This window comes from Zingiber officinale, chromosome 1B (genome assembly GCF_018446385.1).
Source record: "Zingiber officinale cultivar Zhangliang chromosome 1B, Zo_v1.1, whole genome shotgun sequence".
In the NCBI taxonomy this organism is placed as follows: domain Eukaryota; kingdom Viridiplantae; phylum Streptophyta; class Magnoliopsida; order Zingiberales; family Zingiberaceae; genus Zingiber; species Zingiber officinale.
In genome coordinates, this window is record NC_055986.1 from 58,592,411 (window position 1) to 58,606,182 (window position 13,772).

At 33.1% G+C, this 13,772-nt stretch overlaps 1 protein-coding gene across 2 annotated transcripts in view; it reads left to right on the top strand.

The window, feature by feature from the left end:
• Positions 1-392: 392 nt before the first annotated feature.
• Positions 393-13,772, top strand: part of LOC121967368 (serine/threonine-protein kinase BSK2-like) — a 56,108-nt gene continuing 42,728 nt past the window's right edge. The window contains exons 1-4 of one of the 2 annotated variants that reach the window (XM_042517544.1): positions 393-627; positions 708-931; positions 1,029-1,164; positions 6,184-6,317. In XM_042517544.1, the coding sequence (XP_042373478.1) occupies positions 546-627; positions 708-931; positions 1,029-1,164; positions 6,184-6,317 (576 nt within the window). In that variant the 5' untranslated portion in view covers positions 393-545. The remainder of the gene's footprint in view (positions 628-707; positions 932-1,028; positions 1,165-6,183; positions 6,318-13,772) is intronic. The other variant, XM_042517537.1, reaches the window with a different exon arrangement.

Below are 13,772 nucleotides of genomic sequence, written 5' to 3' on the forward strand. Positions count from 1 at the left end.
AAAATTAAATTTGCATATAATGAGTTTATGATAATTTATCCACTACAATTGAATTATTAGATATATTTATTATTATTATTATTATTATTATTATTAGTTTATATTTGTGTTTGTGTTTGAATTTGCATTTGTATTTGTGTTTGTGTTTGAATTTGCATTTGTATTTCTATTTGCATTTGAATTTTTTGATTTTGTTTTTTTGTTTTTGTTAGTTTTTTGATTTTGTTATTTTGTTATTTGAACTGGTTTACACTGAGCTGAGCCTGAGCGGTCGAGTGTGGTTTGGTCGCGTCATCCGTCATCCGGTGAAACCAAGAAGACGCGTTGAGTTTGGCAGTGAGCATAGGACTTCCCACTTCATTTATATCCCGGTACGGATCCAAACACACATCCATCAGCTTCGCTTCTCTCTCCGCTGTCTTCCTCACTCTCTCTCTCTCTCTCTCTCTCTCTCTCTCTCCCACTTCGCAGTTCTCCCTGTCTCTCCCGCCTTCTGCAGCCGCCCGAGGCGAATGTGAATCTAGGGTTCCGGCCTTCCGTTGAAAATGGGGTGCTTCCATTCCAAAACCTCTAGTCTTCACTCCCCTGAGGATGATGATCCCAAACACGGAGACAAGCCAGATCACGGTGCTGTTCTACTTCAGCTTTTGCGCTTTCTCGTCTGTTTCTCATTTATGTTTTTTTGTCTATGTTGTCCTGGTAAATAGAAGCTAATGGCGAGGCGGGGGACCAGGATCAGGTGCCGGCGTTCAAGGAGTACGGGCTGGCGGAGCTGAGGGCGGCAACGAAGGGCTTTAGCTCGGAGCTGATAGTTTCCGAGAGCGGAGAGAAGGCGCCCAATGTTGTGTACCGGGGGAAGCTCGACGGGGGGCGGCTCGTGGCCGTTAAGAGGTTCTCCAAGCAGTCCTGGCCCGATGCTCAACAGTTTGTGGTCGGATCTCTGTTTTGGTTGGGGTGCTAGGTCCTGTGCCACTGGAGAAAGTTAAAATTTTTCTTTGCTAAGGGTGCTTTTTTGGGCTTTCCTTCAGGCGGAGGCTGCCGGGGTGGGGAAGCTCCGGCACAAGAGGCTGGTGAACCTGATCGGATGCTGTGCAGAGGGTGACGAGAGGCTTCTCGTGGCTGAGTTCATGCCAAATGACACGTTGTCGAGGCACCTTTTCCATTGTACGCTTTTTACATTCAATCTCTGCATTTATTTATTTTTGCTCTTTGCACTTTTTGTTTCGTAGTGCTTTTTTTTTGCCTCTCTCTTTTAGGCTATCTTCAACCTTTTTGATCAGTATCTTAGTATCGCTGTTGCTAAATAAAGAAGATTACAGAAAATATTGTTTCTTTCGGGAAAGTCCTGTGGCAATTAATGGAGAGGCATATAGTATAAAAAGAAAGTATCTAGTTGTCGATTTATAAGACTGGATAACCAATCTGCTTTTCCTTCTGCACATGATTCTGATTTGTCGCAAGCTGGTGTGGAACAAAATTGCCATGGGTGAGAACTTTTAAATTAATTAGAGGAACCTAAAGCAAAACTTTGGTTGCATGAAAATGTATTGTTTGTTGGTCAGAGATTCCTGCATAATCCACACAAATTGGAGATGCTCAGTGGAAGCAATAAGTACTTTTGACTTTAGAGAATGGTGGAGAAGAGAAGTGGACTCTCATGTGTTGCAGTAAGCAAAGGAAAAACTAAAGGATCTGACAAGATCTGCAACAGTCTGGAGGTGCGATTTCATGTACAAGGAGGTACCCCATCTAATAATAATGTAATAGAAAACATCCAAGAACATATAGCAACAATAAATAATTTAAGGTAAACAAGAAGCATTCAACAACATATGCATTTTATTCATTCCATTAAAAGCAAATACAGTAAGAGAATGTACAGGAACAAAATGCCAAATTAGAAGAAAGAAAAGTAAAAGCAAAATCTGACTTTTAACACATTGGAAAATCTTTGAGCAATTATATATGTAGGCTGAAACACGCTATAGCCTGAAGAATATGAGTAAACACAAGCGTTAAATGGTAAACAAAAAGTATGAATATTTAATTTTCATTAAGAGTTAAGAATCTAAATGAGATATGATTTTCATTTTAGAACTAGATTTTCAAGTAAGATTTTTATTTAATGTATCATCAACTCTTAATATTTATTCCACTTTTCAATGACCATTTATGCGTTCATATCCACTTTTAATCATCACGATTTGGTTGTGATAGACAAATCTAGTAAAAAGTGAAAAACTTGTCAAACCTATAAATAATGATATCTAATACATGGGCTAAGACCCTCACTGGTGATAAACAACAATTTAACATCAACACCTAGAATAAATAGTGTATGTGGATTACCCATAGATGACATATGTTACCACATCTTTGTGAGCTATCAATAGCTCTGAGGTTCTGAGGTCTTGAAGTTCCGATAAAAGGCTAATTTTACTTTTACTATTCATTTCAATCATATATTCCTTTTGGGGTGTTCAGATTTAAGTGTTATTTCATTTTCAGTTTTCATTGTGAAGTAATTATTTGTAGTTTGGGTAGATTAAGCGACTAACCTAGTCATTGTTTAATATCAATTGCACAGACTTCACACTGATTAAACAATATTTTAAATAGGGTTACAAATGCTAATTAGCCACAATGTTCATAAGTGATTAGGATTGACTATGTTGTCTTGAGGGTGTTTTGATATCTTTGACAAAGAGTTTATGTTTGGGTACTAATATGTGTGAAGGGAGGTGAGAGGGAAAAGGTTGATAGAGAGAGGGGGACAAGGAAAAAAGGCTACTATTGCAGGCTCTAGTTGGGTGGAACGCCTGCATGGTGGAGGGTCGGGTGGTGAGGTTGCATGAAGGAGAAGAAGAGAGTTGCAAGATAATTTAAGAGAGGAGCACATGGAATGATGGAGAGAAAAGAATATATATAATTTGCGACATTCCAAAAACTCCATTAAACCCATCCAAACGAGACTGAACCTAACTACCAGCTACCTAAGTAGCTTGATTCAGCTCTACATTGGCTAAAATGAGTCAAAACTGAGCTCGGTTTGGACCCACTTGACACTATCATCATGCATGCCTGATGGATACAACCAAGCCCTAAACTAACTTTCAATGGACCCCCAAAACCTAAACTAACTTTCAATGGACCCCCAAAACTCAAAATATTAGTTTGGTTCAGCTTGATTAGCCATAAAAATTTTAAAATTAAATCATGACAAATAAATTAAAATAGAACAAAATTTGATACATAACAGAATCAGGAATAAAATTTATAAAGCCTTTTTGTTCCCCACAAGATATTGGTTGTGAGACTATACCCATTTAAGCAACAAAGTGTAAAACCCTTTTTATTGTGGAGAAAAAGTGGTGAGAAAGGACATCATGGTGATTTGCACCTTCTCTACTGTTATGCAATGTGAAAGAAAATAACATTTAAAATAACTAAAAATAATAGGTCCTAATTGGTAAAACTTTTCCTTTTCTGATCTATTTTACTCTTTCTCGAATCAAATAATAGAAAAAATGTGTTCCAATTAGTTTTTCCCTTCATTTATACAAAGAGAAAAAAATTTTCACAACCCAAAACAAAAACTTTCATATCTTTTTCTCGTCTCTTAACTTTACCAATCCATTATCTAAGCAGAATAATTCTTTACATGTTACCACTGCATTATTAGTTCTTCTGTTCTCTTTAACTTATTATGAAATTCATGCAATATATATAACTATTTAGGGTGGAATGACTTTGATGCAATTAAGATTTTAGAACCTTGTTTTTTTATGACTGTTTGTTTTTGTACAGAAGACACGATAGGTACCCCTTCTTTAATTTTTGCACAGTTTAACTAGGAAAAAATATTAATTTTCACTACAATTGACTAGCAAATATTTCGATATGCCTCAACGGAATAGAAGTTTTCTCTAAAATTCTCTTCACTGCATTAAGCAAATTTTCATAATTTGAATGCCAAATTCCATTCTTGTATCTTCCAAAAAGAGTCAAACTTTTGCAAGAGGACTTGAGATGTAAAATGAGACAGTTGAGCAATTCATTATGTGCCGGTCTGCATAGATGATACATTCTGTTCCACTTTGTGTATCAAAGCTGAAACTCATCAATTTAAGTGAAACTTACATGTTTTTCGTTAGGTGCCAACATTGTTGTCCCATGTATCACCCACAAACTTGGGTTTTAGCCTATGAAAAGCAAAAAACCCTATGAGACTTAACTCATTTCAACTCAAAACCAAATCTAACTTAGGACTAATTCAAAATAATTACTCAACTAACAGACGGTTTGGGTTAATTCAAGCCTTAGGTATGATGATAGATTGATAGCTATATATAGTAGATAGCCATATATTGTATATATAACTACAGATACAAGGATTACATTAAGTCAATAAATTCATGAGTGCTCAGCTTAAATCAATGATTGAATTTCATAATATTCGTGACCTTCTAACTGCCCTGGTTCCAACGTCATACTCTGACAAATCAAATTAAAGCCCAAACAATTTACTTGTATCCAATTTTGTACCTATTCCCGGTCCAATTTCCATTATGATAATTAAACTTCCAATCTATGTTTTGGGAGTAATATTTAATCTAAGCTATTGAAAACTATGATGCAATCCACTTAGGTGCTATACAAACCGGAACCAATGTTCCAGATACAGTCCAGTACGAGGCACTGATTTTGATTTTAATGAAATCTGCTAGTATGTCTTAGACTCTCTTACTGGTACGATATGTTGAAATTGACATGCTTGTTATCCTTTTTAATTGTTTCTATGAAATCCAAGCCATTATGAAATTGATATTTTCTTATTTCTAGATGTAAACAAGTCAAATAGGAGACAAACAAAAGAGTGGAGCCAATTCAAAATCATGTCCATGCCTAGTGTTGGTATGGCTTAACATTGAGATGGCACCTTGATCAATATTCACACCCTAAATCATTATCATCTTTTGTTACCGATTAAGATAATTTTCAATTATTATTATTATTATTATTATTATTATTATTATTATTATTATTATTAAATGACAACAATGGTATAAATTTGAGCACGTGTATCAATGATATAAGTATTAGCATGTAAAAATATCACCAATGATATAAGTTTGGTAAATCTCTACTAGTAAAACCACTAAAAAGTGAATCACTAGAGTCGTCCTTAAAGTGTAATAACGGTATTTGATGTATAGGTTAAAAGCCCCTTCACCTATAATACAATAATATAGCGGTAGTGTGCAAATAAATACTAATTGAGATGACTCCTCACTACTACGTATCTCATATAGGTGATCATTAGGCACTCTGATATAAGGTTAGGTTTTGAGTTTCTAATTTTTAGTATTTTCTTTTCTCCATTTAACATCTTTATTATTTTACTTTAATTATTTTTACCTCTAGCAGTTAGTCTGATCCACCAGCCTATATCAACTTCTGAATAATTAATCTTTGTTCCAGGGTATACCGTCAGTAAAATATTGTTGCCACGGAGTATAGAAAATCCAGGTTAAATGGAGAACTCTTTAAGCTATCTTAATAGATATTGCTGAAATTTAAATGAATATCTGACCACGTGCTACAATTTTTGAAAGGAACAATCAGACATCTAAATCACTATTTAATATTAGATAGGAGTTAGTGAATCAATCCTTTATCATAGTTTTACAAGGGTTTTATTCTCTGTTCTTACTTCTGCCATCCATTGTCAGGTGCTTTTAAAAGACTGACACTACTATACTGTTTTCCCTTACCATTTCAACAATCTCTACACAAACTGCATTTATCTGACTATACTGCTATAGTTTACTTAGCAGGATATGTTAAGTTAGCCTGTTAAAATAATTCTAGATACAATCGGAAGAAAACAATATCTGATATATGACAATTGTTTTCTTAATTCCTTGAATACAGAGCTAGAGACATACTTCTGCCACCTGTTTCCTTTTGTAGCTTTTATGTATGCATGATGTTTGTGCATCCTCTTATGGAATAGCAATCTTTCTTATTGTTTTTTAAAATAAGATTAAGTAATTTAATCTGACTTATATTATGTAGCATTGTGCTACTGCGACATGCAGGAATCACAACTGGAATTTTTTTGAAATACAGTATGTGATTATATTGACATATTTTGATAACTACGTCTATTTCTCTTTTTAGGGGATAAACAACCTCTTCCATGGGCAATGCGGGTTAGAGTGGCATATTTCATTGCACAAGCACTTGATCATTGTAACTCTGAAAACCGGAGGATATATCATGATCTGAATTCTTATAGAGTTCTTTTTGATGAGGTATGATAAGTCAAATATCAACCTGTTCAAGTATTTATGTTGATCTTTTATGTAACTTATTGTTATGTGTGGTAAACTTTCTTATTCTTTTGATAAATTTCAATCTTGGTGCGCTTTGACTATTTATAGTATGATGCTATATTGACAACTCTATTTTTTAATATGCTAGCGATCCACAGTAGCTTCTTGAATGTCTAGAATCAAGGTTCTAAAATTCGCTAGGCGTTAGCTGGGCAACAGACCAACGCCTAGGTCGCCTAGGCGGGGATTAGGCACCGATAGGCGAATTCCTCGATATCTCTTATTTTATGTGGACTGTGGACAATGTCATATGCAAATCTGAATGTTGTCTTAAACAATTTCATAGCAATAGAGATCTAACTATGATGATGAAATAAATGCATACTTTTCAATACCAAAAAATGAAAAACTAGAAAAGAAAACTAACAATTTTGTGCAAAGGAAATATAATAGACTCTGTAAATACGAGCAAAAGAAACAATTGAACAATAGAACATGCACTAAGTCATCATAATCATGTAGTAAACAGTAGAACATTATATCCAACTCGAAATTTTAAAACCTTGCTATAAGCTAAAACAATTTTAGTGGTGGAAAACATTAGAAACTAGTAGCAAGAGTTCAATTCAAGATTACATCATGGTGAATTACTAAGCAAAATATAATTGTTGAATAACATAAATCATGCCTTAACAAAATGAGTTCAAAATTACACAACTAATAATATCTTAGACTCATATTTATTCTACTTCTTCTCCATAATTTTCAATAACTTGTTCTTACACAAACTCGATATCATTATTTGGATCCTCCTTTTCTTCTTCGGATGCAAAATCATCTTCATGAAGTTCTCTCACTCTAGAGCTTCTTCGGGATTGTAGATTTTCATTTGCTCCACTTGCTTTATCAACCATTTGCCAAGTGAGCCTGGAACCTAGTTCAACTTCATCATCTTCCCCACCATCCACAATCCAACCTTGTGCATTTGAAGCATCTTTTGCAAGAAGGACATCGATATTCTTTTCTTTTTCTTTTTTTTGTTTGTTCAACAATATAACATTAAATTGGACAAATACAAAATTGTTCAACCTATTCACCTGCAACTTATTTCTTTTCTTTGTATGAATCTAAAAAAAAAAGAGAAAGTAAATATTATAGTTAGTACACGAATATAAATGTTACAAATTATAGCTACTTTAATTAAAGACTAAAAGTTTAAAACTTACTCCTTCAAATGTACTCTAATTTCTTTCATACCCAGATTAACTTGTAGTTAATGAAAGTATCCTCAATGTCACCCTTAGCAAGTTGGATGTGTGAGCACCGTATGTACTCTATGCACATGGATCAAATGCATTATCATTTCTTTCACATGCTTTTGCTGTTCATGTTTTTTCCAATGACCCAGTCTTATCTCTATATTTTGCAAATTCCTTGTTAATAATTGTATCTTGTAAATCTAACTCATTGACATGCAAATTTTCATGCATTCAAAAATCCTCGTTGCGACCTTCTCATAAAGAGCAATGGAACTATCTTTATAGTAAAAATAAGGATTCAATGTAAAGGCAGTGGTATGCAATGATGTATCAAGTTTATCTTTCATTTTTGACTCAATAATGGCTATGATAGGCCGATAATTTGATTCCATGTTGTTCAAAACCACCTTGATATTTTCTTTAGCTTGAAGAAGCTCCTCATATAGAAACTCCATTGATGGCTTTCTATCTCCATCTACCAATCGAAGAATTCTTACCAAAGGAGCAAATATTTTTTAATAAAATGTCACAGCATTCCAAAAACTCATGCTCATCAGTAGAGTAAGCCAATTTTCTTTTGTTTATTTTTGACCATTTACATTTCTCTCACGTATCACTTGTAAACATGACCCTTAAACTATTTTTTTTTTCAATCAAACTTTGCAATGTGAGAAAATTTGATGCAAACCTAGTAACTCCTGGTTGGACTATGTCTCTCTTCTTCGTGAAACTTCTCATCAATGACAAAGTCTTATGGTGAGCATAGATGAAAATGGTAAAAGACTTGGATTGTTCAATAACCTTTTTATATCGTGCAAGTTTGCCAATACTTTCAAGCATGAGATTAACTGTGTGAGTTGCACATGAACTCCAAAAAATCTCATATCGCTTTTCTCTCATTAATTTAGCTGCAGCCATATTGTTGGTGGCATTGTCTATTACAATTTGAACAATATTCTGAGCTTTTACTTGTTCAACACACTTGTTAACATACTCAAAAATAAGTTCAGTTGTATGTGCCTCGTCTGAAAACTCCTTAGACTTTAAAAATATAGTACTCTCCTTGCAATTAACACATAAATTTAAGATGCTTCTTCTTTTTCTATCACTCCATGCATCTGTCAAGATTGAGCACCCATTCTTTGCCTATTCTTCATGTTTCTTCAGCAATTGTTTTGTTCTTTCAACTTCGGCTTTCAATGGTGGCTCCCTAAGTTGATATTGAGTTGGAGGCTTGAATTCTGGTCCAAATTGACCCACTGCCTCTATTAGTTGCTTGAAGCTATCATTATCAACAGTATTGAATGAGATTCCATTTTCATAAATCCATTTCCCAACATATTGTTGAACTTGTTGAGTTTTCTTTTTGAAAAGAGCCTCATTTATATTTTTTTGACGAAGCATTTTACTCCCACTTGAATATACATTTTTTTGAGCAATTACTGATGCATATCTATCCATGAGGCCAAGTGGAATAGGTTTTTTTAATTCCATCTATTTCTTCAATTTCAAGACCTTCTTCTTCGTCTAGAGAAATAACCATCTCTGCTCTACAACTTTATTCTTCTATTATTTGTTCTTCTTTCTGTTCCTTTCTTCTAAAATAGTTTGTTTGCATTTATTTTTATCTTCTTGAGATGCTTTTCGACAACCAGATACATTTCTATGTATATTTTCAATGTGCTCCTTGATCCTATACACTTCTCCCAATATTGTTTTTTGACACAACTTGCATTTAATTTTGTCGAGATTCTTAGATCAATCAATATCTCAAACTCCCATCCGATGTTATTTGACTCTCTTCTAAGAATCTCGAATTTGGGTTGAGTGACAGATGCTGTCGAAGATGGATTACTTGCCATTATGATAACAAATAACCTGAAAAAATTATATATAACATAATAAAATTTAATTACAAAATATACCATATGATATAAAACTTAATTTAATATTTTAAAATCTGATTAATACAATTATAAATTAATAAATTATAAAATTTATAAATCTGATTTATATAAATTAATAATATGTATTATTATTTTTAAATTTTAAATATAATTTTTATATTTTTAAATCTGATAATATTTATTAGAATTTTTAAATTTTAAATATATTTTTTAAATCTGCTATATAAATTAATAATATTTATTAAAAAAATAAATTATATATATTATTTATATATTTAAATCTGACTAATGATTATATAAATTAATTATGTTTATTAGAATTTTATATATAATTTTTATATATTTAAATTTGTTATATATAAATTAATAATATTTATTATAAAAAATTTAAATTTTAAATATATTTGATTAGGATAATTTTATTAGGCTTTATGAACCCTATTAAATTATCCCAGTTAGAAATTGTTTTATTTTTTTGAATCCTAAAAAAATTATGCACAGTAACAAAACGACAAATGCATGCACGAGACGGTGTGGACGACTCGCGGGAGGCGTCCGGCGTCGCCGGAAGCGTCGCTGGACGTGTCCGGTGCGTTTGGCGAAGTCTGACGTTGCTTCTAGAGGTGTTGGTAGTGTCGCGGAAAGCTTCCGGTGCTGTCGGAAGCATCGCGAGATGCTGTCGGATGCGTCCTGCGACGCTTCCGGCTGCTGCAGACATCCTGCGACATGTCCAGCACCGTCGGAGACTTGTCGCGACGACAATTCAACGGGAGACAAAAAAAAAATTAACAGAAATAAAAATAAAAACTTATTGGAAGCCGAAGCCGAAGCCGAAGCCGCGGCGATGAGAGAACATGAAGTCTCGAGCAAATTAGGATTTTAGATTTAGTCATATTAAAAGCCTAAAATATGCCTAAACTACTTGTGCCACATAGCCGAAGCCTGCAGAAACCCGCGAAGGTCGTCGAAGCCCGCGAGGACCGCCTAGGTCAACCGCTTGGTAGGTTTCCGGCGCGGCCTACAACCGCACAGCACCTAGGCGCCGCCTAGGGCATTTTTTCGAACACTATCTAGAATGGGATTGTAGGTTGGATGAATTATTAATACTTTTTTCTTGAATACTTAGATTTAATACCCTTCCATCTCTTGGATGCTCAATCAGTTTTAGCTATTCTTCCATATTTGGTGAGCTACTGCTGCTTTTTTGCAATGCCAACTATTGATCTGTTATGATATGCATGAAATCCAGCCCAATAAAATTTGACATAACAATGTTTTTCAGATTGGTAAATTGCTCATACTTTCATATAACATATTTATATTACCTTGTCTAATAGGATATAAATCTTCACAACAGAATTTTATGACATATGTCTAGGTTTCACATCCTTTTTATTTGTTTATGAGATTCTTTGGAGAGGTATTAACATAGAACACAAAACATGAAGCTTAGATACAGCGAGAATCTCAAAAAAAGAAGATAAAGTAGAATTCATATGAAATATTCATTAAAAATTGCAAACCTTTTATAAACTCAACTTTAAGAAAATTCTGAAACAAATGAGCCAATCCAGAAATATAACAATCTCATTGATTGATTACTCAAAATAAAAGAAAATAAAACACAACAAAAAAGAAGAAGATTATTTAACAAACAATTTGAATTTGAAATAAAAATTCAAATCTGATTTTTCAATCTGCATCATTCTCCGTATTAAGAATCCAATTTTGTGGAGTATAGCGATCAGACTTTCCAAATCAAGCTTTGTAATGCTGCACATAGGTGCAAAGTTGAGGCGTCTTCCAAGAGTTTATTGCTTTATTTCTTCAACCGAATTGGTAAGTGGTAAATTATAATACCAAATATCTATTTTTTTTTTTAACTTATAGACACCTAAGCAATTTTCTATAGTTGATGATCTCGGTGTGCCCAATAGTTTGTATACAACAACAACAACAACCAAGTCTTTTCCCACTAGGTGGGGTTGACTGTATAAATCCTTTTACGTCATTGAGCTATATCTCCTATTATATCATCATCTATATTTAAATAAATTTTATCTTGTTTTATTATTGCTAATCAAGTCTTTTTTTGTCTTCCTCTTCCTTGTTTGATATGCATGTTTATTATAGTTTCACATGCCTAACTGGAGCATTTATTGGTCGTCTAAGTACATGTTTATACCATCTTAAACGTGTCTCTCGGAGTTTTTCCTCAATAGATGCAACTCCGACTTTCTCTCTAATGCTCTCATTTCTTATTTTGTCCATCCTCGTATGCCTACACATCCATCTTAACATCCTCATCTCTGCAACTCTCATCTTCTGCTCATGTGCTCGAGTCATAGCTCAACATTCAGCTCCATATAACATAGCAGGTCTAACTGTGATTTTATAGAACTTACCTTTAAGTTTAAGAGATACTTTATGGTCACATAAAATACTCGACGCTCACCCATCCTCTTGTATTCTATGTAAGACATCTCTCTCAATCTCTCCATTGTTTTGCAAAAATGATCCTAAATATTTAAATCTATCAGTTCCGGGCAACTCGTCCTCTCCTATCTTAACAATTGTTTCATTACTTCTAATATTGTTAAACTTAAATTCCATATATTCTGTCTTTAATTTACTAAGCTTAAAACATTTCTCTTTTAGTGTTTCCCTCCAAGATTCTAGTTTATCATTTACTCCTTCACGTGTTTCATCTATCAAAATAATATCATCTGCAAACAACATGCACCACGGTACTATGTCTTCAATATGTGCAGTGAGTTCGTCCATAATTAGTATAAAAAGATAGGGACTTAGAGTTGATCTTTGATATAACCCTATCTTTATTGGAAATGCTTTAGTTACTCCGCCTGAAGTCTTTACTCTAGTCGTTACATCCTCATACATATCTTTAATTAGTTTAATATATGATACGCTAACATCTCTCTTTTCTAAAATTCTCCATATAATTTTTCTTGGGACTCTATCATAAGTTTTTTCTAAATTCATAGATCTTGTTTTTCTCCCGATATTTTTTAATTAATTGTCTAAGAAGATGTATAACTTATATTGTCAACCTTCCAAGCATGAACCCAAATTGATTTTCTATCACTGTGGTCTCCTTAATCTTTTTTCTATTAATTTTTCTCAAAGTTTCATAGTATGACTCATTAGTTTAATACCCCTATAGTTTGCATAATTTTATACTTCTCCCTTGTTCTTAAATAAGGGAACTAGAGTACTTATCCTCTATTGATCAGACATTTTTTTCGTTTTCAATATTATGTTAAATAATTTTATAAGACATTCAATACCTTGTTTCCCTAAGCACTTCCGTACTTCTATCGGGATATCATCTGGTCCAACGGGTTTTTCATTGTGCATCTCATTTAAAGTTTGTTTTACTTCTAAAGTTTGAATTCTACGATAAAAATTAAAATTTCTATGCTCATTTGACCTATTTAAATTACCTAAGTTAAGTTGGTCATATAAATCTTCATTAAAAAGTTGATGAAAATACCTTTTCCACCGTTCTTTTATTTCTTTGTCGTTTACTAATATCCTACTACATTCATCTTTAATACATTTTATTTGGCTGAGATCTCTTGTTTTCCTTTCTCTCACTTTAGCTATTCTATAAATGTCTCTTTCTCCCTCTTTTGTATCTAAATTTTGATATAATCATTTAAAAGTTTCATTTTTTGCTTCACTCACTACTTTCTTAGCTTCTTTCTTGGTTATTGTATATTTTTTCAAGTTTTCCTTGTTCTTACAAATATATAATTCCTTATAAGCTATTCGTTTTTCCTTCACTTTCTCTTGTACTTTCTCATTCCATCACCAAGATTCTTTATTTAGTGGTGCATGCCTTTTTGATTGACCGAGTACATTCTCAGCTACTATTTTCAACTTCGATACTATCTTATCCCATGCTATATTAGAGTTATCGTATATTTTACTTAATGCTTGTACTTCTACCTTCTCCTTGAATATATTTTGCTTCTCATCCTTTAACTTCCACCACTTAATTCTAAAAATTGTATATATTTTCTTTTTATTGATATTATGTTTGAGGCGTATATCCAACACTACTAACCTATGTTGGGTAGTTAAGCTTTCTCCAGGGATGACTTTGCAATTTTTACAATTCTTTTTATCCTTCTTAACTATAAGAAAGTCAATTTGCGATTTATTATTCCCACTTTTGAATGTGATTAAGTGTTATTCTCTTTTATTAAAAAATGTATTAGCTAATATAAGATTATATGCTATCG